Below are 16,433 nucleotides of genomic sequence, written 5' to 3' on the forward strand. Positions count from 1 at the left end.
TTATCTCACCTGATGCTTAGAGGGAACACTGTTCTGTTATCTCACCTGATGCTTAGAGGGAACACTGTTCTCTTATCTCACCTGATGCTTAGAGGGAACACTGTTCTGTTATCTCAATAACCTTTTTTTTACATTTAATCTTTTCACTACCAGACTTTTTCGTACCTTTTTCTTATATTCTTCAATATTTCTAGAAATAAACCTTAATTTTGGAGCAAACAGACACAATTTAAGTCAATTTTGAACAAATTTGGCTAATTTTGTTCCAGTCTTCTGACAGAAAACTTGAACTATAAACAAGACTTTTTTGTGAATTTCTGATGAAAAGCGGGAGCTAGTGGTGAAAAGGTTAGAACATAGGTGCCATGGAGAAAAATCAGAAATTGTTTTTTTTTGTGCTTCCAATAGTTTGTTGTCAGCATTGTAAAACTCAATACTGTGGATCAGATTGCTTTTATGTTGTGGCTCTCAGGGTCACGCTACAGTGTATATTAGCCACCAGGCATCTTGTTTAAAAGGCTAATCTTGAATTTGTAATTAATTGTAAATATTCCCTAATTCATGTGCCTTCTTATACTCAGGATATAGCAGTTGAGTTCTCTTTAAGCTTTCTTAGATTTAAACATGCCCATTAAATAAAATTTTATTTCAAATAACGTCTATTAGAAAGTTAGATCATTGATGGACACAGAACCGGATCACTTGTTTGGACACATTTTGTTCAAACTCAGTACAAACATCAGACATTAGGGGACCTTGATGTGTCTCATTTTGTTTTTCAAATAAGAGTTTCTCAATCTGAAAATGGCATTTGTTTTAGAATTTAGTAATAATAATACATTCGGGGTTCAATTTTGATAGTTGGTAACTTGTGAACCATTAAAGGGTGTGTAATTATCTATTTTATTTTAAATTAGGTTGGAATAGCATTTACTTGTTTATTCCAACAGGGTCTAATTCTGGTGGGAGGGTAGTAAGAGATGAAGTTATTATTGTCTATGATAATGATGAATCATAACCTTTAATCACCCAGTGCATGATAATTTGGAAAATGCCAAGAATTATAACTCCATATAAGCATGGATGCTGTTGGGTTTGATCACCAGCAACAGTAAAAAGTAACACAAATAAATTGAATTGAGATATCTGGTTATCAAAAATTAACGTATTTTTAGTTTCAGTGTGTTGTGTGAGTAATTTGTCTCAGTATTGGAAAAGATAAATGTTTGTGTTTCATCAAAATAACTGTTGATATACTGTCTGTAAATTAGCACACTTCTAATCCAATGTGTGACAAAGTATAAAATAGCAATTAGGTTAATAATTGTCTTGATGATTTTGTACATGTATAATGTAACATAATGCAATGTCATGTGAAGTCACTTTGCATTGCTTCACATTAGGTGATGAGATGCATTGTAATGTAAGGTGATGCAATGCGATGCATTGTAATGTAAGGTGATGCGATGCAATGTGACATGAGGTGATGCGATGCGATGCATTGTTATGCGATGCAATGCATTGTAATGTAAGGTGATGCGATGCATTGTAATGTAAGGTAATGCGATGCATTGTAATGTAAGGTGATGCGATGCAATGTGACATGAGGTGATGTGATGCATTGTTATGTGATGCGATGCAATGCATTGTAATGTAAGGTGATGCGATGCAATGTGACGCATTGTAATGTAAGGTGATGCGATGCAATGCAATGTGACGCATTGTAATGTAAGGTGATGCGATGCAATGTGACGCATTGTAATGTAAGGTGATGTGATGCAATGCAATGTGACGCATTGTAATGTAAGGTGATGCGATGCAATGTGACACATTGTAATGTAAGGTGATGCGATGCAATGCAATGTGACGCATTGTAATGTAAGGTGATGCGATGCAATGTGACGCATTGTAATGTAAGGTGACAATAGGTGATGCAAGGCAATGAAACATGAGGTGAGGTGATGCAATGAAACATAAAGTGATATGAAGCGATGCAATGTATGTAGTGAGATGAGATGTTGTGGTGTAATGCAATGCAATGCAATGCAATGTAATGTGCTGTATATACCCTGTTTTATTTAGAAGGAAGATATCAACAATAGTATCGGCAGAATAAATAATGCTGTCTGTAATTGCCAATAACTATATACATACATGTATATCAAAATGTGTTTAAAGTCTATGTGTTTGTTATATTACGTTGCTCAAATAAATATGTTCTATTATTTAGTAGCATACATGTATGTGCTCAAAATAAGTAATCTTTTACTGATTCAGTATATAGTAAATGTGATTTTTGGTTCATGTACATTTCTATAAAAATGTATAGTTTTCTTCAACTTGTTTTGTTTGTTTCATGCAGAGTATAGCAGACCGGTATACCCATAGAGCAGGCTCAGGTTCCTCAAGGTAAGACATTGTACTTCTTCAAATCTGTTACAAAAGAATTTTATTTAATATTATGAAAAGTCAAAGTAGATTTTCTTGATGATAAAGGGGAACATTAGAGAAGGCTCTCTGTGCTGTCTGATTAATAATTGTATGTTTGTTGACAGGTATTCGTCATCAATAACTGATCGTTACAGTCGACGATATGGTGTTTTAGAAGATAAAGATAAAAAAGATGAAACTATAACGGGAACTCCTTGCCTTAATTGTAAAAAGGTAAGTATTTGTCAATATTCTTCTTTAAATAACATCTTTCTTCATTTACAAATTTCTTTAAAAACTATTTTCCTTTATGTGTTCGTTCTTTTTTTTCTTTGCAGCTTTTTGAGTCTCAAGTTGAAAAATATGACAAAGTGCAAGACAAACTACGAGAAACGCAACTTGAATTAACAGAAAACAAAGTTCAATTAGAAAAAGCATTGCAGAAATCAGATCGGAATGAAGACAGGTCAACTACGAGGGCACTAGAAAATGAAAAAAGGGTTAGTACACCTTCATTCAGTAGGGATGGGGTAATGAATTTTGGCTGCAGTATGCTGCTTTGCCTCTGTGCTCCAATTGTATTGCTACAAAGACTGCATAAACTACTTAGGCTGTAATTTGAAATGCTCGCTATTGTGATATTGGTGTTCATGTTCCTGTTCATGTTCTAGTGATGATCATCCAAACCATTTTTTCTTCCCATACTTGACAAATCATCGTTGAAAGTTAAACTAGAGGGTGCTGGTTACAGTTGTATCATACATGGGCATGATCATGTTCACATTTTTATTTTCTGACAGGAAAAGCGAGCACTTGAAAGAAAAATATCAGAAATGGAAGAAGAACTTAAGGTAAGCTAATGTGAACAATATAATATTATTAATTATTAATATACAGTCACATATTAAATGCAAATAAATGCTATTGTCAGATTAAAGGCTAATATCAGTAAATGCTATTGTCAGATTAAAGGCTGATATCAGTAAATGCTATTGTCAGGTTAAAGGCTGATATCAGTAAATGCTATTGTCAGATTAAAGGCTAATATCAGTAAATGCTATTGTCAGGTTAAAGGCTAATATCATTAAATGCTATTGTCAGATTAAAGGCTGATATCAGTAAATGCTATTGTCAGATTAAAGGCTAATATCAGTAAATGCTATTGTCAGATTAAAGGCTAATATCAGTAAATGCTATTGTCAGGTTAAAGGCTAATATCAGTAAATGCTATTGTCAGTTAAAGGCTAATATCAGTAAATGCTATTGTCAGATTAAAGGCTAATATCAGTAAATGCTATTGTCAGATTAAAGGCTGATATCAGTAAATGCTATTGTCAGATTAAAGGCTAATATCAGTAAATGCTATTGTCAGATTAAAGGCTAATATCAGTAAATGCTATTGTCAGGTTAAAGGCTAATATCAGTAAATGCTATTGTCAGATTAAAGGCTAACATCAGTAAATGCTATTGTCAGATTAAAGGCTAATATCAGTAAATGCTATTGTCAGGTTAAAGGCTAATATCAGTAAATGCTATTGTCAGGTTAAAGGCTAATATCAGTAAATGCTATTGTCAGGTTAAAGGCTAATATCAGTAAATGCTATTGTCAGGTTAAAGGCTAATATCAGTAAATGCTATTGTCTGGTTAAAGGCTAATATCAGTAAATGCTATTGTCAGGTTAAAGGCTAATATCAGTAAATGCTATTGTCAGATTAAAGGCTAATATCAGTAAATGCTATTGTCAGTTAAAGGCTAATATCAGTAAATGCTATTGTCAGGTTAAAGGCTAATATCAGTAAATGCTATTGTCAGGTTAAAGGCTAATATCAGTAAATGCTATTGTCAGATTAAAGGCTAATATCAGTAAATGCTATTGTCAGGTTAAAGGCTAATATCAGTAAATGCTATTGTCTGGTTAAAGGCTAATATCAGTAAATGCTATTGTCAGATTAAAGGCTAATATCAGTAAATGCTATTGTCAGATTAAAGGCTAATATCAGTAAATGCTATTGTCAGATTAAAGGCTAATATCAGTAAATGCTATTGTCAGATTAAAGGCTAATATCAGTAAATACTTTTGTCAGGTTAAAGGCTACTATTGTCCGATATTAAAGGCTAAAATTAGTGTGAAGGCTATTGTCAGATTAAAGGCTATTATTAGTGTAAAGGCTAGTGTCAGTTTAAAGGCTATTATTAGTGTGAAGGCTAGTGTCAGTTTAAAGGCTATTATTAGTGTGAAGGCTATTGTCAGATTAAAGGCTAGTATCAGTGGAAAGCTTATTGACAGATTAAAGGCTAATAGTCTGAAGGCTGTTGTCAGATTAACGGATTAACAGCTAATATTAGTGTGGAAGATGTCAGATTAAAGGCTAATATTAGTGGAAAGTTTATTGACAGATTAACCCTTTTCCGGTCAGGGGAGTTTCACGCTATCAGGTTAAGTCGTTGAAAAACGGTCATGATTCAATGCACTCCAGTAGCCAGCATCTGTGCATGCTATCCTGCCAGACATTTTTGCAAAAATAGGCCATAGTTAACAGACTGTATCGACCACAGTTTTCACATTTTTTGCAATCTGTTTGCATACACACTTCATTACCACCATGGACAACAATTTCTCGTATAAAAAAAATCAACGTTTTATTTCAATACACATTTTTTACTGTCGTTAAGTAACGATGTTTTGCCCTTTGTACAGTCTCAATAAACACGTGTTAAACATTAAAATAAATATTGCTTAATTGAAAACACATTACAAGCAAGTATAAGGTCACTACATGAATGCAAGTTCGAAGTAAGAAGAAAAAAACGCGCGAGTATGGGGATATTTGGGACATGTACAGGGGAAAACGTGTTTGACGTACTCGACCCGTTAGCGTACATTTCAAATTGCAATGTATATTCAACGACTTGAACTACATGTGTAACATATTACAACGTACTTTCCGTGACTTAACTGATGTTATATTCAAGCTCTATCGTATATTAACCGACTTGACCGTATGAGTAAGTCCACACTTACAACGTATATTTAACGACTCAAACTGAGACTGAAACGAACGAGAACGTAACTGCAACGACTTGATCGGGGTTACCTTCACACGACAACGTATATTCACCGACATGACCACATTAACCAACTAAATATTTCAACGTATATTTAACGACTTGAAATAAAACGAACTAGCGAGAACGTAACTGCAGGGACTTGGCGTGTATATATACTCACGCAGAAACGTATTTCCACCGACTAGACCCGATGAACTATCCTGACATTAAAACGTATAAATACCGACTGAGCATGAAACTAAATTAACGATAACGTATTTTCACCAACTCAAACTATTGTACAGTTTGTGATGCTGTAATAAGTCCCAAATTTATTTGTTGTACGCCTTTCTTAGTCGTCCACCCCGGCGGGCTGCTCCCATGCGTCTGCCTGATGTCGAGGGCTGCTCTTCCGTACTTCGTGTTTGTGTTCCCACGGTGCGTTTTCCCCTCAGTGCCATGTTGTGATGAAAAGCAGCGAAACATTCGCCCGCGTGAAGGTGAACTTTACAAATTGGGCATCCTTTTGATGTTTCTGATAATCGGCCACTCGCAGTTTTTCTCCCGTCCTTGCTGCACTGCTTACACAATTTTTGACGCCCGGATAGTCTGCATATTTTGTGCGAATCTATGTTTTCACTACAAATAAATGACGTGTTACTTGGAAGAGAGCCAACTTCTCTTATGGATTTTTGAATTCTACTCGAGTGTCCACCAATCAGTTGTTTACCTGTGCGGATATTGAAGAATTTGTGCGTTACTTTAGTCATGCGATTCAATGCCTTGAAACATTCATAAGCATTGACCAATGCAACATCTATGAGGTAACAGGCCATGTAGATCCACCAACGATTGTTTTTTCTGCCCGTGTGATAGTATTTTCGCCTTTGGTTAGAACGATCCACGCCACCCATGTGATGTCTGTAACATTGTAACGATACAGGCACGTGTCTCTCGTCATCTACTGCTTCTGCGGACGTAGCGAGTGGGGATAGACTGTATTTAAAATCAATATTTGCGCGCTGTCATCCTGGTATGCAGTAATATTGATAGTGTCGTCCGGTCTAGTTGCTGCTTTCATTTCACCAATTTTCAATTTCAGCTTCTTGCTTTTCCCTTCAGGAATTAATTGCGGCGGCATGGTTTTCCGATTTCGTCTGCTAAAACTACCGACCATGTACACTTCCTTGTCTTGTAATTCAAGGGCTGTGTTAACTGACGTAAAAAGCGAATCACAGAAAAGAATATGTTTTTTTTTCTGTGAAGGGCTGTAGCAACCGGTGTGTTGTCTTCTTGATTGTCCCAGTTTCTTTCTTTCTCCCCTCAATTGTAGTTTTATATTTCACCCCCAAATATGGTTCAAAGTTTGCAATGTAAGACGTTGTCGAGTCGCACACCTCCCATATTTTGAAGCCATCACGGTCGAGATTGTGGGGCAATCTCTGCTTAAACTTGGACCGTCCTTTGAATCTAATCATACCCTCATCAATCGAAATTTCCTGTCCCATCTGGTAGTATTGCCGTCAATTTTCGAGTACGGGTTTCAGCCACGGGTTGATTTTATACAACGGGTCGGCCTCTGATCGTTGACGGCGACGTTCAATGTCAGGATCCCGCCGTGGGTCATTTACTGGATCAGCTAAATGGAAATAACGCATTAGCATTTGAAATCTGGCCCGAGTCATTACTGATGCAATTCCCATGTTCTGCAGAAAGGGGTCACTCAACCAATAATCGTTGATTGCTGATTTGTGATCAACACCCATACATATCATCACACCAAAGAATGCTTGCATTTCACTGAAATTTGTATTACGCCAGCGGGCATTTAATTTTTTTGCAATGCATTTTTGATGATATTTGGCGTATTTATTAGTCTCGGTAGAAGCCAGTTCTATCAGTTCTGGTGGGATAAATTTGTAGAAATATTCCACCTCACGAGCATATGAAGGCAGTTCGAAAGTTGGTCCAGGTTCGGGTTCAAAAACTGGAATAGTAAATATATCGCCGTCTTCCTCCGTGGCCATTCTCCATTCACCAGTGCCGGAGGCAACATAATCGAATGTAGCACCAATTTCTGTATCGGATTCAATTTCAATGTCTCTATCGAGTACAGGTGGGTAAAGTTGCTCTAAAAAATCGTCATTCTCAGCACGATCTTCATCGATTTCTGAATCTGTATCGTCGTCAGTTGCAACTATGAAGTCATCTGGTATTTTGTGTCGTAGCTCACCCGTTTTTTCGTCCAATACAAGTTCATCATCACGCGTGTCCATTGGCGATGCGTGTGCATACACAACACGTTTTTAATAGTTTGTTTTTCGGGGAAACTCGCAAATGTTGATTGTTCTGTATCGCATACATTTTCTTGTACCATTTCTTTGGTGACATCGACGTTTTGTTGCGTACTCGCTGGGTCGATATGTTCAGGCCCCTGCTTTTCTGCATTGGCAGTTGTGGCGGATGTCGACGGTTCCGAATCGCAAACATTGTCTTGCAAAAATTGTATCACATCTTCGACGGCACGTTGTATTTCAGCGTGACCAACTTCCGTTTCTTCGGCATCTGCTTTGTCGGCAGCTGGCGATTCAACCACTTTACGGTTTGTCTTCGATTTACGTTTGCTTCCTGGTTTGCCCCTCCAGTCCTTCAAACGGTTTTCTTCTGTAATCGCATGTTCATTGACAGAGGAGATAGTCTCCGACTTGCGTTTGTTCTTATTCTTTTTACGCCTTTTCTTGAGTGGACTATTATCACTGGTGTCCGTGGTACGCTCGGCTGGTAACTCACCGACGTCAAATGTTTCCTTTGCTTTGGATTTCTTTCTTTTTCCACGCTTTGCTGGTGAAAAATATGTTGTGTCAATGTCAAACTTATCACTTCCCGTGCCACTGCACGATTGACGCGTTTTCTTCAGTTTCCTTCTTGCCTTCATAAAACACTTTCTATCTGTATAGGACGGCATATTAACGTATGTGTCAAAAAGGAGGCACACAGCGAGTCTGGGCTTTATCTCACTTTCTTCGGCCATATTTATACTGAACGACCAGATGTCCACAAGACTGCATCTCCCCACAATTTGAATATTTATTGTTATGTAAATAAATATGTTATTTTTTCGAACACGGATTGGTTACAATTTGCATACACCTAAAATTGCATATGCTAGCTCAGACGGTGAAATCACGTGGACTTTAATATTTCCCACCAGCTGTCCCGGTCATTTTACGTTGGTGATTGCCGACATTCCAAGCTCAGCCGTTGGAATTCGTTATGCTATTCATTCTAAGTGCCGGGACTATTTGCCAAGCTGGTCAAAATACGTTACTACCGTTATAACCGTGAATCGTGTCGTTTAAATACGGTTGTGATGCTGCAGTTTGCAATGTGGTCAAGGCGGTTTTTTTACGTTGTCGCAAACGTCGCGTTGTGACGGTAAAATAGTGAAATGAGCAGACAAGAGTATAGAATTACATTCTTTATTACTTGGTTAATTTATTTGACTTGGCGTAATCGAAAACAAATTCTCTCCCTCCATAATTTCGCAAGTGTAAAATATCAGGTTCCGTACAACGTATTATAAACGCTTGACCGTCTGAGCAACCTAAATAGCAGGCCGTTTTTCAACGACTTAACCAGTTAGCTAGCTGGAGTGGGAAATTCTAACATACCCATATTGACGGCGGTTTTTCACCGACTTGACCGGAAAAGGGTTAAAGGATAATAGTATGTAGTCTATTGTCAGATTAAAGGCTAATATTAGTGTCAAGGCTATTGTAAGATTAAATGGTAATACCACAGTAAAGGATATAGATTGACAGATTAAATGCTGTCAAATTAAATGTTAATATCGGGTAAATGCTATTATCAGATTTAAGGCTACTATCACATTTGATATATTTATCATTCATGTTATCAATGCATATAAGTTATAGTCAAATGAATGTTTTCAATAATTACATTATTAATATTAATGTTCTCTTTGACAGCTTCTAGAAAAACTGAAAGCAGACAATCAGAGGCTGAAAGATGAAAATGGTGCACTTGTACGAGTTATTAGTAAATTATCAAAGTAGACATTATTTGTATTATAATGTATTGTACTTGAAAACATTAAGGAAAGTTGCTACATGTTCATATCTTCTTTGAATATCACTGCTCTTAATAATGCATTGTACTTAAAAACATTAAGGAGGGTCACTACATTTTCAGAACCAGTTGCTACATTTACTTTGTGCCACCATCATACCTATTAGCCAGCCTTGGTACCACTGATATAATGCCATCGTATGTAGTGGCCTTTCTAAGCCTTGGCACCACTGATATAATTCCATCATATGTAGTGGTCATTTCTAAGCATTGGTGCCACTGATATAATGCCATCATATGTAGTGGTCATTTCTAAGCCTTGGCACCACTGATATAATGCCATCATATGTAGTGGTCAATTTCTAAGCCTTGGCTCCACTGATATAATGCCATTATATGTAGTGGTCATTTCTAAGCATTGGTGCCACTGATATAATGCCATCATATGTAGTGGCCATTTCTAAGCCTTGGCACCACTGATATAATGCCATCATATGTAGTGGTCATTTCTAAGCCTTGGCACCATTGATATAATGTCATCATATGTAGTGGCCATTTCTAAGCCTTGGCACCATTGATATAATGGCATCATATGTAGTGGTCATTTCTAAGCATTGGTGCCACTGATATAATGTCATCATATGTAGTGGCCATTTCTAAGCCTTGGCACCACTGATATAATGCCCTCATATGTAGTGGCCATTTCTAAGCCTTGGCACCACTGATATGCCATAATTTCTAAGCCTTGGTGCCACTAATGTGCCATCATATGCAGTGGTCATTTCTAAGCCTTGGCACCACTGATATAATGCCATCATATGTAGTGGTCATTTCTAAGCATTGGTGCCACTGATATAATGTCATCATATGTAGTGGCCATTTCTAAGCCTTGGCATCATTGATATAATGGCATCATATGTAGTGGCCATTTCTAAGCCTTGGCACCACTGATATGCCATAATTTCTAAGCCTTGGTGCCACTAATGTGCCATCATATGCAGTGGTCATTTCTAAGCCTTGGCACCACTGATATAATGCCATCATATGTAGTGGCCATTTCTAAGCCTTGGTACCACTGATATAATGCCATCATATGTAGTGGCCATTTCTAAGCCTTGGCACCATTGATATAATGCCATCATATGTAGTGGTCATTTCTAAGCCTTGGCACCATTGATATAATGCCATCATATGTAGTGGTCATTTCTATGCCTTGGCACCACTGATATAATGCCCTCATATGTAGTGGTCATTTCTATGCCTTGGCACCACTGATATGCCATCATATGTAGTGGCCATTTCTAAGCCTTGGTACCACTGATATAATGCCATCATATGAAGTGGCCATTTCTAAGCCTTGGCACAACTGATATAATGCCATCATATGTAGTGGTCATTTCTAAGCATTGGTGCCACTGATATAATGCCATCATATGTAGTGGCCATTTCTAAGCCTTGGCACCATTGATATAATGCCATCATATGTAGTGGTCATTTCTATGCCTTGGCACCACTGATATAATGCCCTCATATGTAGTGGTCATTTCTATGCCTTGGCACCACTGATATAATGTCATCATATGTAGTGGTCATTTCTAAGCCTTGGCACAACTGATATAATGCCCTCATATGTAGTGGTCATTTCTATGCCTTGGCACCACTGATATAATGCCCTCATATGTAGTGGTCATTTCTAGGCTTTGGCACCACTGATATAATGCCCTCATATGTAGTGGCCATTTCTAAGCCTTGGTACCACTGATATAATGCCATCATATGTAGTGGCCATTTCTAAGCCTTGGCACAACTGATATAATGCCATCATATGTAGTGGGCATTTCTAAGCCTTGGCACCACTGATATAATGCCATCATATGTAGTGGTCATTTCTAAGCATTTGTACCACTGATATAATGCCACCATATGTAGTGGTCATTTCTAAGCCTTGGCACCACTGATATAATGTCATCATGTGTTGTGGCCATTTCTAAGCCTTGGCACCACTGATATAATGTCATCATCTGTAGTGGCCATTTCTAAGCCTTTGCACCATTGATATAATGTCATCATCTGTAGTGGCCATTTCTAAGACTTGGCACCACTGATATAATGTCATCATATGTAGTGGTCATTTCTAAGCATTGGTACCACTGATATAATGTCATCATATGTAGTGGCCATTTCTAAGCCTTTGCACCATTGATATAATGTCATCATATGTAGTGGTCATTTCTAAGCATTGGTGCCACTGATATAATGCCATCATATGTAGTGGCCATTTCTAAGCCTTTGCACCATTGATATAATGCCATCATATGTAGTGGCCATTTCTAAGCCTTGGCACCACTGATATAATGTCATTATCTGTAGTGGCCATTTCTTAGCCTTGGCACCACTGATATAATGCCATCATATGTAGTGGCCATTTCTAAGCCTTGGCACCACTGATATAATGCCATCATCTGTAGTGGTCATTTCTTAGCCTTGGCACCACTGATATAATGCCATCATCTGTAGTGGTCATTTCTTAGCCTTGGCACCACTGATATAATGTCCTCGTATGTAGTGGCCATTTCTAAACCTTGGTACCACTGATATAATGCCATCATATGTAGTGGCCATTTCTAAGCCTTGGCACCACTGATATAATGCCATCATCTGTAGTGGTCATTTCTTAGCCTTGGCACCACTGATATAATGCCATCATCTGTAGTGGTCATTTCTTAGCCTTGGCACCACTGATATAATGTCCTTGTATGTAGTGGCCATTTCTAAACCTTGGCACCACTGATATAATGCCATCATATGTAGTGGTCATTTCTAAACCTTGGTACCACTGATATAATGCCATCATATGTAGTGGGCATTTCTATGCCTTGGCACCACTGATATAATGCCATCATCTGTAGGGGTAATTTCTATGCCTTGGCACCACTGATATAATGCCATCATATGTAGTGGTCATTTCTAAGCCTTGGCACCACTGATATAATGCCATCATATGTGGTGGTCATTTCTAAACCTTGGCACCACTGATATAATGCCATCATCTGTAGTGGTCATTTCTAAGCCTTGGCACCACTGATATAATGCCATCATATGTAGTGGTCATTTCTAAGCCTTGGCACCACTGATATAATGCTATCATATGTAGTGGTCATTTCTAAGCCTTGGCACCACTGATATGCTATCATATGTAGTGGTCATGTAGTGACCTTTTTCAGTTCTTGGCACCACCAATATGCCACTGCACCATTAATGTAATGTCATCATACGCAGTGACCCTTCTTATGTTAATTCAATTGTAATGCATGTGCTGCCTCAGTGTATTAAATTAGACACCACTTTATAAAGTGTAATGATAAAACAATATTTTTCAATTTTTTTTAACAAAATTTTGTGATCTTTACATTGTATTTTATTTCTCCATTAATGATCACAGAGATAGAATTCTGGTTGTCATGGTGATACAGCACATTTTGTACTTCATTTTGTTATGGTAACATGGCATTTTTTTTGCGACATCTCTCTAAATCTAGATTGCTTACAACCACAGAATTATGTATATACCACTATAAATAGAACTGTTTAGAGACTTGTCTCGGTGGAGCTATGAATGGAGGAATAGGCATGAATTGATTACTTACAGGAACAAATTTGTAGATGTATGTTATTTTCTTGCCATCTGCTTAAGTAGCCACATTGGGTTTGAGTTCTTGTGTCATTTTCACAAGTCAAAAGCATACTAGTCATAAACGGTGATCAGTCAGTATGGAGAATTCTTATAGATTAAAATATATTATTATACATCTGTCAATGTAACGCCATAAGTTACAGCATGCTGTAATTTTGTGTTATTTTACTGGGTATTTTCTTCCATATCAGGAAATGCGAATTCCAAATATGTATATAAAAACAAACATGGCTGCCACCTGGGTTTGACCTGGGACAATTATTGATTGTGTGGTGGGACTTGATTTACTGTGTTATGGCATGCATGGACAGCATTCTTGCAAACTTGGTGACATTGAACCTTAATGCACATGTTTCACACAAATGAAAATGAAAACATTGTTTTCAATTGCCTGTGGTTATACCAGACCTTATTATTATGAATCACAGACTTTTTTGAAAACCAACAATGTTCTATTTAATATATCAATCACATCTAGCCATAGAATTGATATTGCAAGATAAGTCTTGAGACGTGGGGTTGTAAATGACAATCAAGTGTTTCTTTGTCTGTCACCATGACAACCTATGTGTGTGCGTGTGCAATAGTTACTTAAAGTGTTGACATGTCATTGACTATCAAACCACCATATTTTTGAAATTGTCATGTTTGATTGGAAAAAATGTTCTTTCTTTTGATTTGTTCTTTAATTTCCCTTCCTAGTGATTTATAATCAGCATTGCACAAACAGGAAACAAAATTTGAAAATGTAATTTCATAACACATTCTATTGTAGTTATTATGGCTGATTATTATCTTCCCAGCATTTCTCTTTTCATTAAAACAAGGATTATTTCTTAATGTGGAACACAAAATATGTCAACCCTGTAAGTTAGAAAGTTGTTATAAGTTGTCATCACCAAGTCGAACAGATGTGCTATATTTGAGATAGTGAGACTTAAGCTGATTACAGTGCTCCCTAACTTACTGATTAAATGATCTAAATGTTTTTTTAGTATAACCCTATCACTCATTTCTCTTGCTTATCCTATCTACCTCATTTAGTTCTACCTCACTCTGGTAGTTCTTTATTTTGTAAGTTTCATTTTGTCATCTTGTTTTCTAAACTCCCAACTGGACTCCGAAGATTTGTGAAATTCTAACCGTCTTAAAATCGTAATATCTCTCTTCCTTAGATGTCTTGAAATTATGGTATCTTGCCCCCTCCCCCTAGATGTCTTGAAATTATGGTCTCTTGCCCCCTCCCCCTAGATGTCTTGAAATTATGGTATCTTGCCCCACCCCCTAGATGTCTTGAAATTATGGTATCTTGCCCCTTCCCCTAGATGTCTTGAAATTATGGTATCTTGCCCCCTCCCCCTAGATGTCTTGAAATTATGGTATCTTGCCCCCTCCCCCTAGATGTCTTGAAATTATGGTATCTTGCCCCATCCCCCTAGATGTCTTGAAATTATGGTATCTTGCCCCCTCCCCTATATGTTATGAAATTATGGTATTTGCCCCCTCCCCCTAGATGTCTTGAAATTATGGTATTTTGCCCCCTTCCCCTAGATGTCTTGAAATTATGGTATCTTGCCCCTCCCCTAGATGTCTTGAAATTATGGTATCTTGCCCCTCCCCTAGATGTCTTGAAATTATGGTATCTTGCCCCCTCCCCTAGATGTCTTGAAATTATGGTATCTTGCCCCTCCCCTAGATGTCTTGAAATTATGGTATCCTGTCCCTTTCCCTAGATGTCTTGAAATTATGGTATCCTGCTCCCTCCCCCTAGATGTCTTGAAATTATGATATCTTGCCCCCTCCCCCTAGATGTCTTGAAATTATGGTATCTTGCCCCTCCCCTAGATGTCTTGAAATTATGGTATCCTGCCCCCTCCCCCTAAAAATCTTGAAATTGTGGTATCCTGCCCCTCCCCATAGATATTTTGAAATTATGGTGTCTTGCCCCCTCCCCCTAGATGTTTTGAAATTCTGACCGGCTGTTTTCTTGTGCTGTTTCTTCTGCCATTGTTTTTATAATTTTTTTTATACATTTTATAAAATAATGAAAAGATGTTTTAAAAAAAGTTTGCATTAAAACTTGTTTGTTCTCCTTGCCTGTTAATGGTGCCCAGGTTAGTCCTATAATGTTTTTTTGCAAAATACTGTGTGTCTAATAGTTAGGTAAATTGTAAATATAGGCTAAATGTTTGGCAGTAAATATCTATTTTGAAGTAATTTTAAAATTAATCACTCAATGTTTTTTGGAATGATTTGTGCGGTTAGATGCATAGTCTAAATTCCCTAAGCTGCTGGAAATTTGCTTGGACTCTCTAAGTTATTGGAGTCTCGCTTTGATAAACCATGAGTCTTCCTGGAAATCTTGATGGTAACATTTTACAGTAGTGCTCAGAAAAGTATGAATGTGTTGCTCAATTTCATTTTTGAAGAAAACATTTCTTTGGTGCTGTTACTGGTAGTCAAATTATCAGTTTTAACTTAGAATGTAGAGAGCGAGAGAAAGTCTTTACTTGCCTTAAACAGTAGTTGGTAAATACGCTACTGTTAGTCTCTGTGATCATTATCATTTTCTCAAATCCAGTGTAATATTTATTTATTATAGTCTTCCATCTATTCTACAATTAAACTTTTAGCTGAGTAGGCTCCAGAACATGCTTCTAGAACAGTAGAGTTAGGTAGACTTAAAATTTTCAAATTTGCATTTGGCCTACTTAGCTGCAGATCGATTTACTTAGAGGTTAAATTGACAAGTTGCTGTAAATTCTTTACTTTTCATATTCTATTTTAATTGTAATTTGAGGATACATTATCTTAGAAGGTTTTTATATGATTTAGAACTCCCTAGTTGAGTGATAATTAGGTCAAGGGTGTTATCAATGACACTGGTAGTACTCAATAAATGTTTGTTTTTTGAAACTTGTCCTGTCAAGTGTGAATTCATTGAAGTGTGTTTTGTATTAGTGCAGTCACCCTGAAAGTGGCCTGACCAATTTGACCATCTATTTCTATGTCTCATACCTGACTTCACTCAGATACTGGCCATCCAAGTTTTCCATCCACAACCATGACTCGTACATACCTTGCAGCAATATAGAGGCCAACCAATTTGACCATCAATTAGACATATCTTCACCTAGATAGTTCCATGATTTCCTTCCCATGATTTCCTTC

The 16,433-nt window shown here is 37.3% G+C and overlaps 1 protein-coding gene across 12 annotated transcripts in view; it reads left to right on the forward strand.

The window, feature by feature from the left end:
- The window catches only part of LOC100373979 (protein phosphatase 1 regulatory subunit 12A-like), a 116,254-nt gene extending 100,076 nt beyond the window's left edge, over positions 1–16,178 (forward strand). For all 12 annotated transcript variants that reach the window (XM_085506583.1, XM_085506585.1, XM_085506586.1 and 9 more), the window contains 5 exons: positions 2,363–2,409; positions 2,556–2,664; positions 2,769–2,930; positions 3,231–3,281; positions 9,469–16,178. In XM_085506583.1, the coding sequence (XP_085362709.1) occupies positions 2,363–2,409; positions 2,556–2,664; positions 2,769–2,930; positions 3,231–3,281; positions 9,469–9,555 (456 nt within the window). In that variant the 3' untranslated portion in view covers positions 9,556–16,178. The remainder of the gene's footprint in view (positions 1–2,362; positions 2,410–2,555; positions 2,665–2,768; positions 2,931–3,230; positions 3,282–9,468) is intronic.
- Positions 16,179–16,433: the final 255 nt, after the last annotated feature.

Source organism: Saccoglossus kowalevskii, chromosome 12 (assembly GCF_978046115.1).
Source record: "Saccoglossus kowalevskii chromosome 12, keSacKowa6.1, whole genome shotgun sequence".
Taxonomy (NCBI): Eukaryota; Metazoa; Hemichordata; class Enteropneusta; family Harrimaniidae; genus Saccoglossus; species Saccoglossus kowalevskii.